The sequence below is a fragment of the Prunus mume genome, linkage group LG2, assembly GCF_029339155.1.
Source record: "Prunus mume cultivar Tortuosa linkage group LG2, ASM2933915v1, whole genome shotgun sequence".
Lineage (NCBI taxonomy): Eukaryota > Viridiplantae > Streptophyta > Magnoliopsida > Rosales > Rosaceae > Prunus > Prunus mume.
Genome location: NC_142699.1, coordinates 14587671 through 14604807, shown reverse-complemented (window position 1 = coordinate 14604807; position 17137 = coordinate 14587671). Strand labels below are relative to the sequence as shown.

General features: G+C 37.0%; 3 protein-coding genes and 3 non-coding genes across 7 annotated transcripts; 3 read left to right on the top strand and 3 right to left on the bottom strand.

Annotated features, from left to right (window-relative positions):
• Positions 1 to 497: 497 nt before the first annotated feature.
• LOC103321283 (Regulator of chromosome condensation (RCC1) family protein) lies at positions 498 to 5777 on the bottom strand. Its single transcript, XM_089045247.1, has 16 exons — positions 5013 to 5777; positions 4830 to 4891; positions 4678 to 4745; positions 4390 to 4511; positions 3851 to 3956; positions 3685 to 3736; positions 3421 to 3538; positions 3267 to 3297; positions 3147 to 3170; positions 2860 to 2984; positions 2262 to 2343; positions 1794 to 1916; positions 1650 to 1703; positions 1475 to 1544; positions 1277 to 1310; positions 498 to 1139 (listed from the first exon to the last, which is right to left on the bottom strand). The coding sequence occupies exons 1-16, from the start codon at positions 5212 to 5214 to the stop codon at positions 760 to 762; spliced, it is 1653 nt and encodes a 550-aa protein (XP_088901373.1). The 5' UTR covers positions 5215 to 5777; the 3' UTR covers positions 498 to 759.
• An 845-nt stretch (positions 5778 to 6622) lies between these two features.
• On the bottom strand, positions 6623 to 10490 carry LOC103321284 (Basic-leucine zipper (bZIP) transcription factor family protein). Its single transcript, XM_008223084.2, has 5 exons — positions 10297 to 10490; positions 8834 to 10117; positions 8613 to 8745; positions 8422 to 8506; positions 6623 to 7148 (listed from the first exon to the last, which is right to left on the bottom strand). The coding sequence occupies exons 2-5, from the start codon at positions 10072 to 10074 to the stop codon at positions 6877 to 6879; spliced, it is 1731 nt and encodes a 576-aa protein (XP_008221306.2). The 5' UTR covers positions 10075 to 10117; positions 10297 to 10490; the 3' UTR covers positions 6623 to 6876.
• A 2348-nt stretch (positions 10491 to 12838) lies between these two features.
• LOC148919703 (small nucleolar RNA snoR64a) lies at positions 12839 to 12916 on the top strand. Its single transcript, XR_016124860.1, has one exon. It is a non-coding gene; the product is annotated as a small nucleolar RNA snoR64a (small nucleolar RNA).
• Positions 12917 to 13080: 164 nt separating this feature from the next.
• LOC148919702 (small nucleolar RNA snoR20a) lies at positions 13081 to 13170 on the top strand. Its single transcript, XR_016124872.1, has one exon. It is a non-coding gene; the product is annotated as a small nucleolar RNA snoR20a (small nucleolar RNA).
• Positions 13171 to 13298: 128 nt separating this feature from the next.
• LOC148919701 (small nucleolar RNA R38) lies at positions 13299 to 13380 on the top strand. Its single transcript, XR_016124836.1, has one exon. It is a non-coding gene; the product is annotated as a small nucleolar RNA R38 (small nucleolar RNA).
• Positions 13381 to 13664: 284 nt separating this feature from the next.
• On the bottom strand, positions 13665 to 16278 carry BPC6 (basic pentacysteine 6). 2 transcript variants are annotated; one of them, XM_008223085.3, is made up of 3 exons: positions 16118 to 16278; positions 15207 to 15385; positions 13665 to 15059 (listed from the first exon to the last, which is right to left on the bottom strand). In XM_008223085.3, the coding sequence occupies exons 2-3, from the start codon at positions 15273 to 15275 to the stop codon at positions 14115 to 14117; spliced, it is 1014 nt and encodes a 337-aa protein (XP_008221307.2). In that variant the 5' UTR covers positions 15276 to 15385; positions 16118 to 16278; the 3' UTR covers positions 13665 to 14114. The 2 variants fall into 2 exon arrangements, with proteins under 2 accessions (XP_008221307.2, XP_088902514.1); XM_089046388.1 differs by having other exon boundaries at positions 15207 to 15283; positions 16118 to 16274.
• Between the last annotated feature and the right edge of the window lie 859 nt (positions 16279 to 17137).

Below are 17137 nucleotides of genomic sequence, written 5' to 3'. Positions count from 1 at the left end.
GGGAACTTTGCTTTGCACTGGCAGAAGAGATGTATTGTGCATATTGGACAGATGGCACAATCTTATTGGAAAAGGATATGAAATGGGTTTTCTGACTTGGCATCCTGTGCCACGAAAGTTTTTCTCCGAATTTACAGATGGCCCATTTTGATCTTCATCCTAATTAAGCCCTATTTTTTAAAAGAAATTTTATTTAAGTAAATTTAGGTTTTAGCCATAAAAAAACTTTTATTTTTGAAAAAAACCAAAGCTTTAAATAAAAAAAACAGAAAAACTTATCAATTTTCAAATCGAAGACATATAAATATAAAGGATTCCTTAGGAAATCCAAAAATAAATAAAGGCAAATTTGTCCATTTTGGCTTCTTTTAAAAAATTTCTCTCTCATTTTGTTTTTTTCCAAAGTCTCCCTTTTATTTACACTTGATAAGCTATTTATTTAAACAAAACACTGCACAAGAAGAACAAGATTAGAGAAAGTGTCAATCAAATACAAATTTGGTACAAGATATATCACTCACATTCTTTCATTTCAGCCGGATGTTAAAAATGCAGAGTGTTTGTTTCAGTCCAGAGTTTTCAATCAGTTAAATCACATAATATTTGAAGTGAATGCAAACAATTAAAATAAAAAAAAACATTTAAACAATTGAAAGTGGCGCCAAATAAAGAGCGCGCCACATGGCAATAAAAGTACACTTCTCTACATTGAGAGAACAAAATTTCCGGTTTTGACTGGGCCCACTGCGAGAATACAACTTATGACTTGCGAGGCCTTCCCCTCTTACCCGGACCAGTCTTCCCCGGTGCGGGCTTTGGGCTTTTATTTGCGGAAGGAGGGCGTCCCCGTCCACGCCCAGCGCCTTTTACCTCTGCTGGTGCTGCCTTTTTAGCACCATTGCCTCGACCTCTGCCAGAAGCCTTCCCTCCCCGTTGCCTTTTAGGTTCTGTCCTGCCATTGACCTGTTCATCACTTTCATCACTGTCTTCGTCCTCACTGTCGCCATCATTGTCGTCTTCATCTTCCGAATCAGAAGAATCTTTTGACTTCTTCCTCTTGGAATTCTGAGTTGCCTTAGAAGCACCCTTTTTAGGAGTTTGCTTAGAAACTGGAGGGCCACTCACAGGTTCCTCACTCCCTGCAACAAGATTAATGCAACAAATCAAGAAACAAGGTTTAACTTTACAGCTTCGCTGAGTTTGGACCAACTCTTCTGGGACCAACTGATCAAGGATGAATGAAATATTCACATTGCAACCACTAAAGTCAGCATACCTTCAACAGAAGCTTTGCCATCATATACATCAAGCTGCCAAAAAGATATAAGTTAGAGAGCAGCCTTGCATTAAACTTAAACAGGATGGAGATGGAATTCAATTGTAATTAGTTCTACATTCTGCATATAACTGGGATTCAAGATACTGGAATCCCACATTAAACAAAAAGAAGAAAAGACGACCAATTTTGAGTTACCTGATCAAGTCGGTCACCAACATTTGTTCTATCAACAATAACCATGGAATGGCCCATACCACATGCAACACTACATTGTAGAATCCTCCATCATTATGCACGGGAACATGTAATTGAAGCTTATGGTACATTAAGAACGTAGACAAGACAAGACAATACAAAAACAAATACACACCTCATAACATGCATACCGTCAAGAATTTCCACTTTTTTGGGTACTGCAGAAGACCTAAGCAGCCAAAACAAAAAAACAACGATTAAAAAAGGGAAAAGAGACCTCAAAACAAATAAATATATCATATCATGACCCATCACATACTTCTGTCCATTAGGGCCATATCCCAATTCTCCATACTGAGCATGACCCCAACTTATGCAGGAGGAATCAGCACCAACAAAATGGTGCATATTGCCTGAATCCATGCAACGCAAATTCCAGCCACTGTCAACAAAGATGAGAAAAAATTTATAAGCAATTATGTCACATCATTAGTTACAAACAGAACCAAAAACTTTAGTTTTTACGAATCCCTACAAAAAAAATAAATAAATAAAATAAATAAAATTAAAATCAAAGTTGAAAAGATAATCCAAGAGAAAAGGAACAACTTCCAAGCTAACTCTAAATAGTTTCCTTTCCCTCCCTCGAAAACGATGACAGGCAGGAGATATAAATTATAATTAAATATCACAGAAATGGCAAGCATTAGATATAGAAGAGTCAAAGCTTCTACAGTGAGCAGTAAAAGCATTACTAATTAAAGATGATTAATGATGAGAGCCAAACCTTAAATCCATGAGTGGTTTAGGATACATCCAGTCATCACCCGTGGTCTTAATTTTACCCCACATATACAACTGCCCTCCACCTGGAAAAAAAGAATATAGACGATCAGGAGGAACACCAGATCGTAAAAGTGATTGACTGTAGTGAAATATAAAAATTATAGCAGTTACTGTGATCACAAAGATCAATCATCAATTATCAACTCTTGATAAAGAGAAAAGGTGCTCCTCCATTAACTTCAATTTAAATTATAAATGTGTTTTGGTGTTTGACATGCGGTAAGGTGCCATGACCTTCCAAATGTGACTATGCAAAGCGTAAAGCCTATGCTTAATGCTTAAAAGCTTCCCACTTCTTCCAAACAGAAAAAATCTGTTAGAGAGGCAGCTAAGAGAATTTGAAAACCACGAATAATACAAAAACCCAATTATGCAAGCAAACATGTGACCAAAAATTGACATGAAGAAACGTCTCATGAAAATATAAGAATTTATGAGAGAACATAAGAACGGTATTCTAATAAGGTGTGTGAACAATGATATAGCAACCAAAGCAAGAACAAGTGAGAGAGAGCCTTGTTAACACATTAATTGGGTACCTGCAGTACATGCAGAGTTCACAGAACCAGCTGATATAACTGCATCAGGAGGCAGAAGATTTTGCCTTTGGAAAACATCAACACGACGAGGAGCCCATTCATCCTTCTGCTCCCTATGTCCAAGCCTATAAACAGCACTCCAGAGTCATATGCAGGGTAAGAAGATCAAAATTAAAAATGACAACAAAGATGATTTCAATAGGCAAATTCATAAGAAACATTCATCCACTTCTAAAAATTTAAAACAAACAAAAACAAATGCTTGGGAATGAACAGTGAGTACCAACCTTCCATAACCACCAAAGCCCCACCTGAGTTTCACCATAAATTATTGCAAGTTAGACAGATACTCAAATATCAAAATATTTGGAAGCAAGACAAAGGTAATGCCATATAAAAGCCCTTACGTATAAACATAGCCATTTGCATCCACTGCCACTGTATTCCCAAACCATATAAACGAATTAAGCAAACGATAACGACACAAATTGCAGACAGAGAACACACACACATGCAATCAGCGGAAAGGGGGAAGAGAGAGAGGGCAGGCATTGTGATAACCTGTATGATTTGTTCCGCATGCAACTTTCACAATGGTTTCCCCAGCCAGAGAAGTTATTGCTTTAGGGCGTGGCTGGGCTTCATACGCAAGCCTCACTGAGCTGTCTTTAGTATTATACTGCAAGGACATAAATAATTTATCTCATGCTTAATTTCATAAACAACTGCCAGGGCATTCCATTACCAGTAAAGGCCACATTGTCCAAAGATATTAAGGTGTAAAGAAATGTACCAAAAAACCTCTTAATCTACCCTAAAACATACCTCATTATCAGTACCATGCCCAAGTTGCCCATACTGTGGAAGACCTGCAGTTCTGGAAATCAAGAAACATTTGTAATTCAGCCAGTAATCATAACAAATTGAGAACCAAGACAATTAAGCAATTGACCGAAAGTTCAAGAAACTCGAGCATAGCTGCAGACCATACAGTATAGAAGCTCCTTCAACACAAGATAACCAAACAGTGAAGTCAGCCCCACAAGCTGTATTTTTAACATCAGACACTTGACAGCGAACAGGGGATTTCTCAATTTCTACAGAACACAAAGCAAGTATGTAACCAAAAGGCTGTCAGTTATACACATATGTACTGTCAAAGATTTACAAAATATGCTAAGTACAATTAAGAGCCATGAAATTTGACTTGAATACTAAAAATTACAACAATTTCTACTAACAGAACACGTAGCATTAATCCAAGACTCAACTGAACTCACTCAATACCAAGTTGTAAAGTAAACTTGGCTCTCCTATTGGCATCTCATAATGTCCACATAGAGAGCAGAAAACATAATCTTCCAGATAGTGTGTTCCAGATAGTATAACATCATGAAAACTAAGGGAATATGGATGTATTTAATTAGTGAAGCATTATTCAATTAAGCATCCCAGAAAACTAATTGTCATCAGATTCTCGTTGCTAGTTCCTAAAATTTCATCAGACCAACTTTACAAAGAAGAACCTACCATTTTTTGCTGAACCGGAACCCAGCTGTCCATGCTTATTCCAGCCAAAGGCGAAAGAATACCCATCCTCAGTAATCACTACAGAATGACTCCTCCCTGATGCAGCTCTAACAACTTTGTGCCTGCAATAGAGAATTTCTTTAAAATTATTGAAGAGTTCTCCAGAGATGATGAACTCGAAGATTCACAATGGGGCACCGACATCAAAATATTTCATTGCTATAACACTAGCTCTTAACTAATCTTATCAATAATACAACTGCGTTCAACATCAGAGAAGCAACATACTTTGAAAGTTCAGACACTACAGTCGGCCTATCACGCTGAATTGAATCTCCGTGACCCAGCTGACCCTTCTGCAAACATAACTTCATACTTAAATACAAAATAAATAGACCACAAGCATAAACAAAGAAACCAAAAGTAGAGTGTGATCATGCCTCATTGCGTCCCCAAGTATAGCAACGCCCTTCCACATCCAATGCCACACAATGGCAGGAAGCTGAGCCAACATTTGCACAACCAAAACAATCAATTCCAATAAAAACCAACAAACATTATCACATTCACCACCAAAAAAAAATTTCAAACTGCGTTAAACAAGCAGTGAGAAGGAAACTCACAGCAACCCGAGGCTACAAAACGGATATCGATGCCGACGAGAGGGCGAAGGCGCGTGGGAGAAATCAAGTTGCCTTCGACGGCGCCTTTGCGCCGACCAATGACATCCCAAGACGTACCGCCACAGAACAAGAGCTCTCCCGATTTCTCTACATTCTTACTCTCCTCCTCCTCGACCTTCTTCTCCACTTGGACCGCAGACATTGCAGGTCAAAATCCGGCAAAGCCGACGGTCAAGACTTCAAAAAGGAAAATATACAGCGGAATGGCTCCAGAAGCGGTGGATCTAACGGCTAGTTTTCAAAAGGTGAATAATGAACGGCTGGGATGAAGGTGAGATTGGCGGGAAATGGAGGCAACGGCTAGTTTAAAGAGATCGGGAACGGAATAGGGTTTTGGGGTGTGGAGGAACGGAGGAAGAAATGGATGAAGAATGGAACCCTAATTCAAAATGGGAAAGGAAAATATTAAAAGGGAGGGATTTGGTTGGGTTTACGAGAACAGGGCTTAATTAATTAAAAAGAAAGAAAAATAAAATAAAATAAAAAGGGAACGCACGCCATGTAGATAATAAAATAGTCTCTAGATTTTCTTCTGCTGCTTCTTTTCTTTCCTCAAAATCTTCAGCTTGCCTTTCTCTTTTACTCGTATTTATTCATATTTTAATCCGCTCATTTTCGCGACTTTTACTTTTGCTTTTGTTTTCATCAAGGCTCCTATCGTATGTTTCCCGTGAGGCTAACCTAAATTTCATTTCTATTTAAATATTTCATTTGAATAAATCTAATATTGCAGTAGAATTATTTCAGTCGGTTGCTGTGGCCTTTATGAATGAACCCACTCGTATCGTACAACTCCTCTGTTCATGTATTGAGCAGTTGAAGCTTTGCATGATTTCGATGATTTAACTAAATACTTCAATTATGTGACAAAAAAGAATTAAGCTTTCAATTTAGAAACCCCGACATAATTCGACGAATCTGTAAAATTCCATTTCGGTCCGCATTTGTTGGTTTAAATTCGTGTATGCATATGAAATTATTAGAATAATCTCTAACAATCTCAGCTTTTCGTATTTTTCACAAAATTCCTAAGGCTTCAATAATTACCTAAACATCCCTTAGGTTTAAAATTGTTTTCAAAAAATTCATTTTTGTTGATTTTTCATCCAAAATTTGATGATTTTATATATAAAAAATTCTCGGAATAACAAATTAGCCTTTGAAATTATATTGCACATACACTCATTGAGGCTGAATTTGTCATTTGCACACATTTTTTAAAATGAAAATCATTTTGAACAAACAATCAATGAAAATAGATTTTGTGAAAACAATTTGAAACCTCAATGGGTGTTCGTATAATTTCTGAAACTTAGGAGTTTTATGAAAAAACCAAAAACATGAAGGGATGTTTGTGTAAATAACTCAACGAAATACATATCATTATTCATAAAACCTTCATATTATACATTGCTTCTATTGAAATTTGTAACTGAGATGAAAACTGATGGTTAAAAATGTCAATTGGACTTGAATTGCGCTTATTAGAGTTATTCCAGCTTGTAGATATATACATATATATATGGTATATGTTCTAAACATCAAAGTTCACATTTGAAACAAAATTAGAATACTACAAACAACCAGTTAACCAAGACTTGATTCTCCCCCAAGTAAAACTTTCAATACAACAGAAGTAACCAACCCAATGAACCAAAAAATGGTTAAGTTATATAAATTTCACAATAATACTTATGTCAATAAATTTAGACATATATATGGATTTATATGACATCATTTCAAAATAAATTTTGTCACCCATAATCTACTGAACCAATACAAGCCAACGTATGTGTTGGCCAACCTATTCGCTTGACTCGTGCTTAGCAGCAGCAGCAGCATTGCCATTGCCATTGCCATTCTGCTGATGGGAAGGTTGTCTGTTTTGCTGAGGCTGCATGAACTGCTGTTGTGTGTGCTGTTGAGACTGGTGTTGTGGCTGCTGTTGCATTTGATAAAGGTTGAGATGCTGTAGTTGGAGCATTTGTTGATTAATTGAAAGGTGCCCTTCTCCACCGATCTCTGCAGCAGCAAGCTTTAGCCGCTGGACTTCTCCAGTCAAGGCCTCATTTAAAGCTGCAACATCAAAGACCAAAGAAAATATAAAGATAAAATCAGTCCAGATCCCATCTACATCAGAAGAAGGAATATGCCATAAATGAAATATGACTCTACGAATTAGAGGGTTTTTTAATAGTTAAAAAAGTTGCATTTATAAAGCGTTAATTAATCAAGCTCCGTGGTTAAACATTTAGGCAATCTAACTATCACAAAATTATGGACCTAAAATCTGACTACCACCCACCAAAGTATTTGAGAAAGGGAAGGGAGTGAAGAGACCCAAGTGTTAATCAAGCTCAATCCTTTCAAACAGCCAGGGGCCAGGGCTGAGTTAAATTTGACTGTAACCTCTGCCTTCCTATCAAAATATCGACTTTTGCCCTACAGGATTGTGTGAATACATCAAAGCATTGAAGAATATCTTGGATTTAATGTCTTAAGTTATATCTATTCACTTAATGTTTAAGCTTGACCACTCCTTTCAATCCTAGACCGCTTTCATCACAAGCCGGGAAGAATACTCGATACTCATATGCAAATTCTGCATCTTTATCTAGAAAATTCAACGAATATATTGTTTTTCTTTTACTTGGTATTGACAGATTACAGGAATATCTATACAGTTAGGAATTCCACCTGATATGAAACATTTATAATTACCAAAGTGGGAGGAATAAAATTTCACTTTGCTTCCATTCATCAAGATCAGTATAAATACGTTTCCACAATGAAAAGCACAAGCAGACAGATACAGCAGCATTTTTATTTTTCCTCAAGATACAGCAGCACAGTTATAATTGCTAAAACTAACTGAAAATTTTACTGGTTTCTACGTTTTCAGGAATTCGTAGAACTGAAATGAAAATCCATAGTCAAGGAGGCGGACTATCACAGACATGAGGATAGAATGGTTATAGCTGGATAAAGTTAAATTTACATGTAGAGACACAAGAAGAAGACGAGTAGTTATTCGAACAGATCTATTTTCAAGTTAACCACAATATTGTTAGTTTTTCAAACACCAATCATATAAGCTACGGGAAGATACAAAGGAACCTCTGTTTGGCCAAACCTAACTTTATTTGCAACCAAATTAGAAATGCAATAGCAGAAAACGTAGTGAAGGCTAATAATATAATTATGCATGCATTCTGAACTTTCAACATGTGTTTTGGTTGATAAATCTTCGTGTGAAATCATCTACAGAAATTAGTTTATATGGAATGGAACATATGATAATTGTGGTTTCCAACAGACATATAAAGAGCTAAAGAAAAAGGCATAATACCATCTTTAAGTTGGGCCTGTTGCTCCAAAGCTTGAAGACGAAATTTCAACTCATTGTTCTCACTAGTAAGACCCACAGAGTCTCTCTGGACACAAGCAAATAAAACAGAGTCAGGGAACATACGATGAAGTTCAATTTCAAACAGGGAAGAGCTAGACTTTAGAATCAGAAATCCCCAAATAAATACCTACCTGCAACTTGGTAAACTGAGCAGACAAAGTGGTTGCCTCTGTCTGCAGTGTTTGCACTTTGTGTTCCAATTCTACAATGTATCGCATCTTCCTCTCCTTAGAACGCGCAGCTGACTGACGGTTCGCCAAAATCCTGGATGAATAGATCACATATGAGAAAATTCACTTAACAAGCCATCCATTAAAAAATAGATATAGGATAGAAGTTAAAAACACAACACCTCTTTGCACGCTTGGGGTCTGATTGGGCTATCTCAGCAAGTTTCTCACTTTCCATTATCTTTCTCAGCTCAATTGCATTGAACTCACCACTTCCAAACTCCATGCTGAACTTACCTGAGTTACCATCTAGGGAAGCGGAAGGTGATTGTTGGCCTGCCGGCAGGGGCTTCAGTGGTTCATCATCGAAATTCAAATTTTCCATATAACTATCCATGGAAATGCTCCTACAGTGTCGGACGTTTGGTACAACATCTCCAGTAGCAGTCCTCTTGACTCCTTCCCTCTTCTCACTTGGAAAACCAGAAGCTGGCCTCTGCCCGTTGTAACGATTTCCATTTAGACCACTTTCCACTTCATTATCACTACTCTCACCCCCATTTGTCTTTGAGCCGCTGGCTCTGCTATCCAAATCCTTATCCTCATTACCAGACGAGTTCATTTTCTCAATGTTGTCCAAATTCATGTATGCATTAAACAAGTCATCCACAACCTCTCCCCCCGATTTTCTCTCATCCATTCCCTCAGCATTTTTGTTACCATCCCTATCCCCATTTGATCCCCGTTTCACCAACTGAACTGGCTTGCCAATCCCCGAATTTTCTCTTCCAGAAGCTGATCCATCCAAACTTGTTCTACGCCCAATGGGAATCAGCTGAGGTGAAGACTGAATGACAGCTGAGAATCCTAATGGGACATCACTGTTAGAGCGCCTGTGGCCTCTACGAGGGGGAAGGCCATCACCAGCCCAAAATGCGTTGCTGTCAGTAGTAACTGGAGAACGAAGCGACGGGGCATGAGAATTAACAACAGTTTCATCCATAGAAACATCAACGGAATTTGGGTCAGAGAGTGAAGAAGACGAGGGCTCGCGGTAAGGCAAAGGGCTCAATGGGGGCAAAGAATTAAGTGAGAAAAACGAAGGCTGAGATAAGGATCTTGTATGGGAAGGCACTGAGCTCAAATTCTGAGGACCCAGTTGCCAAGAACCCGATTGAGGCCTCATGATATGCGAAAAAGGCATTGAATTGTGGTTATTGGGGTGTGAAGGAGGTATACCAGGCCTCTTAGTGTTCTCAGGACTCAAACTTGGGGATGATTGGCGCATAGGCAAACCCATTTGAGCTGAATTGAAATTGGGTATCTCTAAATGGCTGTTTGGTTTAGGAACCGAAAAAGATGATGAACCAAATGTTGAATTGGGTCGTTGCTTGACACTACCAGTTTCATCACTGCCCTCCATTAAGCTCAGCTAAGCTTCCTGTGCCCGCTCTAAAGCTAAAAACCTTGATTCACCAAAACAAAAACCATGCGCTAAGTTGCCAACTAGTTGAAATGTGAATCAAAAGCCTCTAAAGCTTGAAACCCAAAACTTAAAAATGAAACCCTAGAAAATCTGAAATGGGATAAAGATTTAAGAGACAGAAAAAGAGAGAGATTATGGTTGCAGATTAGTGTTGGTTACCTGGTTGGTTATATAATCCCTAGATGGCCAAGCTTGTTTCAGTAGAATGGCAAGGAACCGATGATCAAAATGTCAAAGGCGGTGATTTCACGGATTTTAGCTTGTTTTTGTTGACTACAAATACAATGTTTTGGCACGGACAGTAAACATAGCAGGACTTCAGACAAGGCCTGAAATTACAAGACGCGTTTTTATATATTCTTTTTTTTTTTCTTCCTTTATCACCGGCTTTTCTCCTTCTCCTTGTCTTCAGGAGAGGACAAGTGCGTGATTATTTTATAATTTAGTGAAGAAATGATAGAATCTAAAGCCACAAGCAAACAAATTTACAATTGAGTCACCAGCACAAGAAAAAAAAAATTATAATTTAGCAGGTCACCGAAAAATAAACAAAATGATATGCACCATCGAATAAACCCTCCAAATAAACCCTTCAAATATTTGTACAATTATTGGATACCCAAAAAGAAAAAAACTGATCAATAAATTAATCTATATTTCTGATCTTGCAAGAATTCACCGCAATTTTCATTGAAACATAAGGAAAATTATTCCATTTATAAAAAAAGTACTTATCAAGGTTTTCTAGGTTTTAAATAGATCATATCTTTAAAAAAAATAATTAGAACAAGAAAAACGTGTAATGTGAGAATGATTTCCTAAAAATAAACTTTAGTGCAAGGTGAGAATGTCACATATAAATATTATCTTGCCAAACTATTAAAGTAAACATAAGATGTTTATTAAGAGGTTTATAACTCAAGTTGTTAAGAACAATTATCCCTTCATTTGAAATCTTATGTTCGAATCGTCCCTCCGTTGCTTATTATATAATTTTAAAAAACCTAAAATGTTTATAATTGTCATAATATTATGAATTTAAACAATTAATTACAGCCGCGGATTCATGATTTGATAATCAGTTAGACGAAACTTACACACTAAACTCAACGATATGAGTGAATAGAGTGACCAAAGTTTTCTAAGGGTCAAGGGCATATTCTAAATTGTGGCCTCCACTGTACATACACTCAACACTAATATATGTAATTTTTTAAAAAATAAAAAGAATACCACTTTTGGGCTTAGAAAATATCATACATTCACTTGAACCTAACAAAACCATTATGAAAAGAAAAAAAAAATTCATTCCTTTTAGGCTTAAAATAAAATATCAGATAATTTCTCCAACATTGAGGAACCTAATTCACAATTCAAAGCTCTTATTTCACAACCCCCAATTCAATTCAGAAATCCTAATTCGACAAGGCATAAATTCAATTGATAACAACAAACCCAAATTCTATAAGAGAGACACATCACATAAAAAAGAGAGAATCATGAAGAAGATGACTAGAAAGAAAGAATAAGAAAAGTGACGGGGAGAAAGAGAAAAAAGAGAAATGTTCATTGTTTAAATGAAAGTTTCAGTCTACAAGAAAAGCATGATGGGAAAAGTTTCAATGAGACAAGTAAAGCGTACTCTGTAGTACAATGAAAATAGAGATAGGATTTATTTATTTATTTTGCCTGGGCAAATAAAGATAGGATTTCAACATTTTTTTTTATGGGAATAAACATATCTAGCTATTTGTATTTTTTTAAAAATTTTGGGTTGGGTAGCACCTACCCTCCATGTGGGTAGAACTGCGCCCTTGATTAATTATGTTAATTTTTATCATAATACGAGCTGAAAATGCACAGTCAGGCAATATAATTTTTATGATAACACTATTCACCACATACGTTGGATAATTAAAATTGATTGAAAAAAAGGGGGTACATTTTTGAAGTGCCTAACACATTTTGATCTTCATTCGTTAAACAAAAATACTCTTGTCGGGCTGTATTTAAAATAAAAAATAAAAAAATATTTTCAGGCTTATAAAATAGGAATATGATTTCTCCACTCCCATTTTCTCAACTTACACTCCCTTTTGATTTTTAATACTTTTTAATCAATTTTGTTATTTCTCTTTCCTATTATATCCTTACCCTACATTAATTTATTTTTACTTCACTTTTATATTAGTTCTTTTTATTTATACTTAATTTTTCAACTAGCACTCCATTTTCAATATTTTTGTTTCCTTTAATCGAGTAAGAAATTAAGTTTTTTTTCCCTTTAATATACTTCAGCTCCCATAAAATATACTTCAATTATCTGTTTGGGCCTCAGTGTAATGAGGTTCAGTTATTTACCGATGAACCTTGTATCTTGTGGCCCAATAATTCTCATTTCCATACAAGAAGTTCAAAGCCCACTACTCAAAACATCTTAAATCCCAGCCGTCCGATCGAAGTTCCCAAACCCATACCCTCTCCCGAAATCTTTTATAAACGAGTCGAAGTGGTAGCTTTCAGTAGAACTGCAAAACCCTAGGGTTCACGGTAGCCGTATTCTCTCGCTCCTCAGCCTCGAGTTTCTTTCTGTGCTGTTGTGTGTTTTTCGTGTTCTGCTGTTGCTCCGCCTTATTGTCTCTTTTCTTATTGTCGGTTTTCTATTTTGTAATTCAACGAAATCAGTGAGGCCAATTGATGAACATTTTCAGTTGCTGAATGCTCGGATTTCGATTTGGGCATTTTGATTCATTCTTAATTGAATAGGAAGATCTGATGCCTCTCTCGATTTCTCTCGCTTTTCTCACTCACTTCGTTTATATTTCACACCTTTAATCTTCCGTTGCCGATTGTTCATAGGTGTAAGAAGTTTTAAACATCTGTTATTTCTTTTCGAGTTTTGAAAGGCATTTTTAACTCTTTATTTTCTCCGTGGAATGTTTTGCCGGTGATGACTATGTTATATTGACAGAAGCAAATAAAAATTTGCGTTTATGTTGATTAAAATTATCATGAACTAGGACGGTCTGAGGCTATGTTCAAGTTATTGAATTTTGTTTCAGTTTTTTATGACAGAAAAAAAAACTATTGCTTTTACTTTTTATTTTTACATTTGGAATGAATTATTCATTGTGTTTTTCTGTAATTTTTTTCTGATGAAGTGCTGTGTATGATGAGATCACAATATTAACAGTTATCCCTGTCTGACTTATGGATGCTGAAGAAATGTTATCTGACACAGCTCTTTAAAGTTTTTCTTATTTTCCTTTTTCCTTGCATAAAATTTCGTTGCAAAGATTAAATTTCATATAATCTACCAAGTTGGGTGTACCTTTCTTGTGGAGTTTGGTCTAAATTAACCTAGCAAATTACTACATTGGCTCGACCGTCCGAGGAGTAAAGTGAGAATTCACATACTAATGGAAGGAACAGTTCTACTGGAATTACCAAATATGCCTAAAAATTTAGCACATATTTGAATGAGAACTCTGTAAAGAACCTAAAAGAATTACAAATATGCCAAAAAAGAAAGATAATTATGGACTTAGTGCTCTTAGATAATTAACAACAGAAAAATACTTTGTTCTGTTGAAATAAGGTTTTACAAATACAGGACAGAAGCCCCCAAATTTACTTGAAAGGGCGAGATTTTAAGTCCTCCATGCTAACCAAGACGATTAGAAATGGCCATGGTTTCCCTGAGCCTTTGCCTTCCAGAAAATCTCACTGCATTATCAACCCATTCAGCCGTTTCTAATGAGGAAAAAAAATTAGAGAAAATCCCTTATCATTGTTGAAGAGGTATAGCTGGCATTGAACGTTCCCAAACCCAACTACTTCAACTGCTGATTATCAAATCATTATTTTCCCCGCCACCAAGCTGAAAAGAAAATTTGAAATGCATACATGATGAGATCACTATGTTCCCCAACCCCCTACCTGTCTGTACCTCTACTGAATTTAAACTTTCTCCAGGTCTACTTGATTGTGATGTAGCGATTTGTTCCATGCTTGGCCCAGTTATCCTTTAGATCAACTGGGTTTGACAGATCGTGGCCTTCAGCTGCAAGCCGGCTAAGTAGCTTGTTGAAGGCACTGCCGCTCATCTTTCGGCCACCTACTCGGGCATGTCGCTTATTGGGCACTGCCGGCAATGGGTACATTGACATTGTAGTAGTGCAACATGAGGATTGCCAACCCCCATTCCCCCACTTGTAGCACTGCCTCAGGATACCAGTGCATGAGCACACCGGTGCTGGCATGGTTGACTCATCATACGCAACCTGATTCAATCCCAGGTCCTGACATTTCCAATCAGACTTTGACACAACCAAGTGTTTGTTAACATCATCACCTCCGCCACCCATATCCTGACTGCCCTTCCACTCGTGTAATTTATCAAATGTCATCTTATTTAAATCCTCACTCTCCCTCTTCACCTTCCTGGGAGATTTTGAGGTTTTCTTATTTGGTGCCGTTGTCTTGGGTTCCCTAGGTCGTTTGGGCTGTCGTGACTTTGTAGGCAAAGAAGCATCCGGTGGCATTGGGACGGAATCGCTTGTGTGCATATCCCTTGTACCATAAGAAGCTTCATTCATGTGAGGAGGATGATGTACATGCTGCTGTGGGTGGTGCATATGTTTGACCCCACGTGAAATTTGGCATCCTGGTGGACACGAAGATACATTACCATTATTCAAGGAGTTTTCCCGGTACTGAAGAGTTGCAATGGCATTGTCTCGTTCCATAATGGCACTATTCCGTTCTGCAATTGCGGCATCTCGCTGCAGGAATGCCATGTCTCGCTCTTGAAGGGCAGCTTTTTTCTCAGAAAATGCCAAATTTCTTTCTTGAAGAGCTGCATCTCTTTCGGCCATTATGGCCATTATCTGCTTCATTGATGGCTGATGTTGCATCAACCACTAAAACAAAAAGAGATACAAAATTTCATCAGATATGCCTCTCAAGTGAAATTGTATATACTGAATACTTCATGAAAGAGTTTATATGTGCTAGTTCACATCATATTATCTTTATGTAGCTGTGTTCAGAAAATTGTTTGCGGATACCTGACCCTGAGCTGCTTTATACTGCTCTGCTTTGATTCTTCCATTTTCACGATGGCCACTATCATCCATCTGAAATCTGCAAATAGCAACAGTTGCAGACGATAGTTTTACACCTCCAACACAAGTATAATGCTCAGCTTAGCTGGTTAAATATGAAACCAACATTGGTGCTACATACCCTGCAGTTGATGTCCAAAAGAAAAAAAGTTCAGATTTCGGATGTAGCACAAATATGTAGGAGAAGCCCACAAGATACATTTTCAGAAAACAGGTCATCAACTACAGAATAAAGTCTAAACCTACTCTGACAGTCATGGATCAACTACGAAATCAAATCCTTGTTTGAAATCAGTCATGACTTTTTTACTTCAATTGATTTACAGAACATATTGATCAATCGCAGGCACTTAAAATGAACTTAACTCTTATGACTTATTCAAGAGGGGGTGCTATTACAGATTAAACTAAACCAACGTTCCATTGGAGTAGCCAAGACAGAAGAACGAACTTAAAATTGACTTCGTCCTCTGGTCAACACACGAACCGATTCTGAAACATTCAATCAATTCTTAGACGAAGACTATGATCAAATATTCAAAATCCGTAAGAACTGCAGCTTCAAACAACTTCAGTTCCTAACCAGCAGAACTAAGAACCCTAGAAATCCAAAATCTCCAATCCGGTCACACAGCAAGCTTCATTTGCAGAGTGAAAAGACAATCGCAACCAAAATCAAGCATACAGCGGCTGACGCCAAACAAATTCGAAGCTGCTCTAAAAGCACAACCTAAAACCACGTTCAAGTACTAAAAAACTAAAGATGGTTGTGATGGATACAAAAGAGACCAAAACATAATCCACGAAGAAGAAAATCAGCATGGAAGAAGAGGAAGAAATAAATCAGAGCTTACCAGAGACGGCGAGAGTGTGAATGAGTTTGGAGAAACCCTGGTTTTCGCGGAAGACGATGATAACCCGTGCAAGGGGAATAGTCAGATAGAAGAAGAATTTTCAACTTTTTGTGCTCTCTCATCAGACACACAGAGAGAGGATGTAGATGTAGACAGACTTGTTGTACAGTACTAGTGGTGTGAGGGTGGGGTTTTACCTCTCTTACAATTTTTTTTTCTTTTTGTTTTTTTATATACTTTTTCCCACTGTCTACTAATTAAATTGAAAAAATTATGAAGCGGGTTTTATTTGGTATTTATTAGTATCTTACGTGCACATGAGCGGGTTTTATTTAGTATCTAACTAGTCTCTTGCACGCACCATTTAACTAAGAGCATTTGAGAGTTTTTAAATGTTGACTTAATTGTAGCAATAGTCCTTAACTTCATGTTGGATTCGCATATTGGTAATTGAATTTGAAAAATAGATGTTGTAGTTTCTCAACTCTACTTTCATTGGCTAGTCATATGTTACATATTATGTCAAATTTAGAAAAAATTAGTATTTATAATTATGAGATAATATTTGTTTGTAGGAATTTTTTATGTATTCCTCTCCTTGTATGAGGTCATATTTATAATACAACGGAGCCTTAGTGAGCAAGCAAATAATAAATTCTTATTTCTATTTACGGTAGAAAATTATGAATTAAAGTAAATCAATTACAATTATAATAAGAATATTTGGTGTTTAAGGAAAGTAAGTCAATAGTTTACAAGCGGGTTTTATTTGATAAATCATCCCTTCACGATGGAGTTGTCAATGCGCCAGCGGGGAAATGTTGGAGTGTTCGAAGGAGGTTGTGGAAGATTTCTATTGATATATCCCAATTTGTCTTTGCTACAGTTATACATCTCGACAACTTGGGACCATAAGGCATAGTTGGTGCCATCCAACAACTGATGTCGATATGTGCAACAAAAGCTTCATGTGTAAGGAAAGTAAGTCAATGGTCCACAAGTGGGTTTTATTAGATGAGT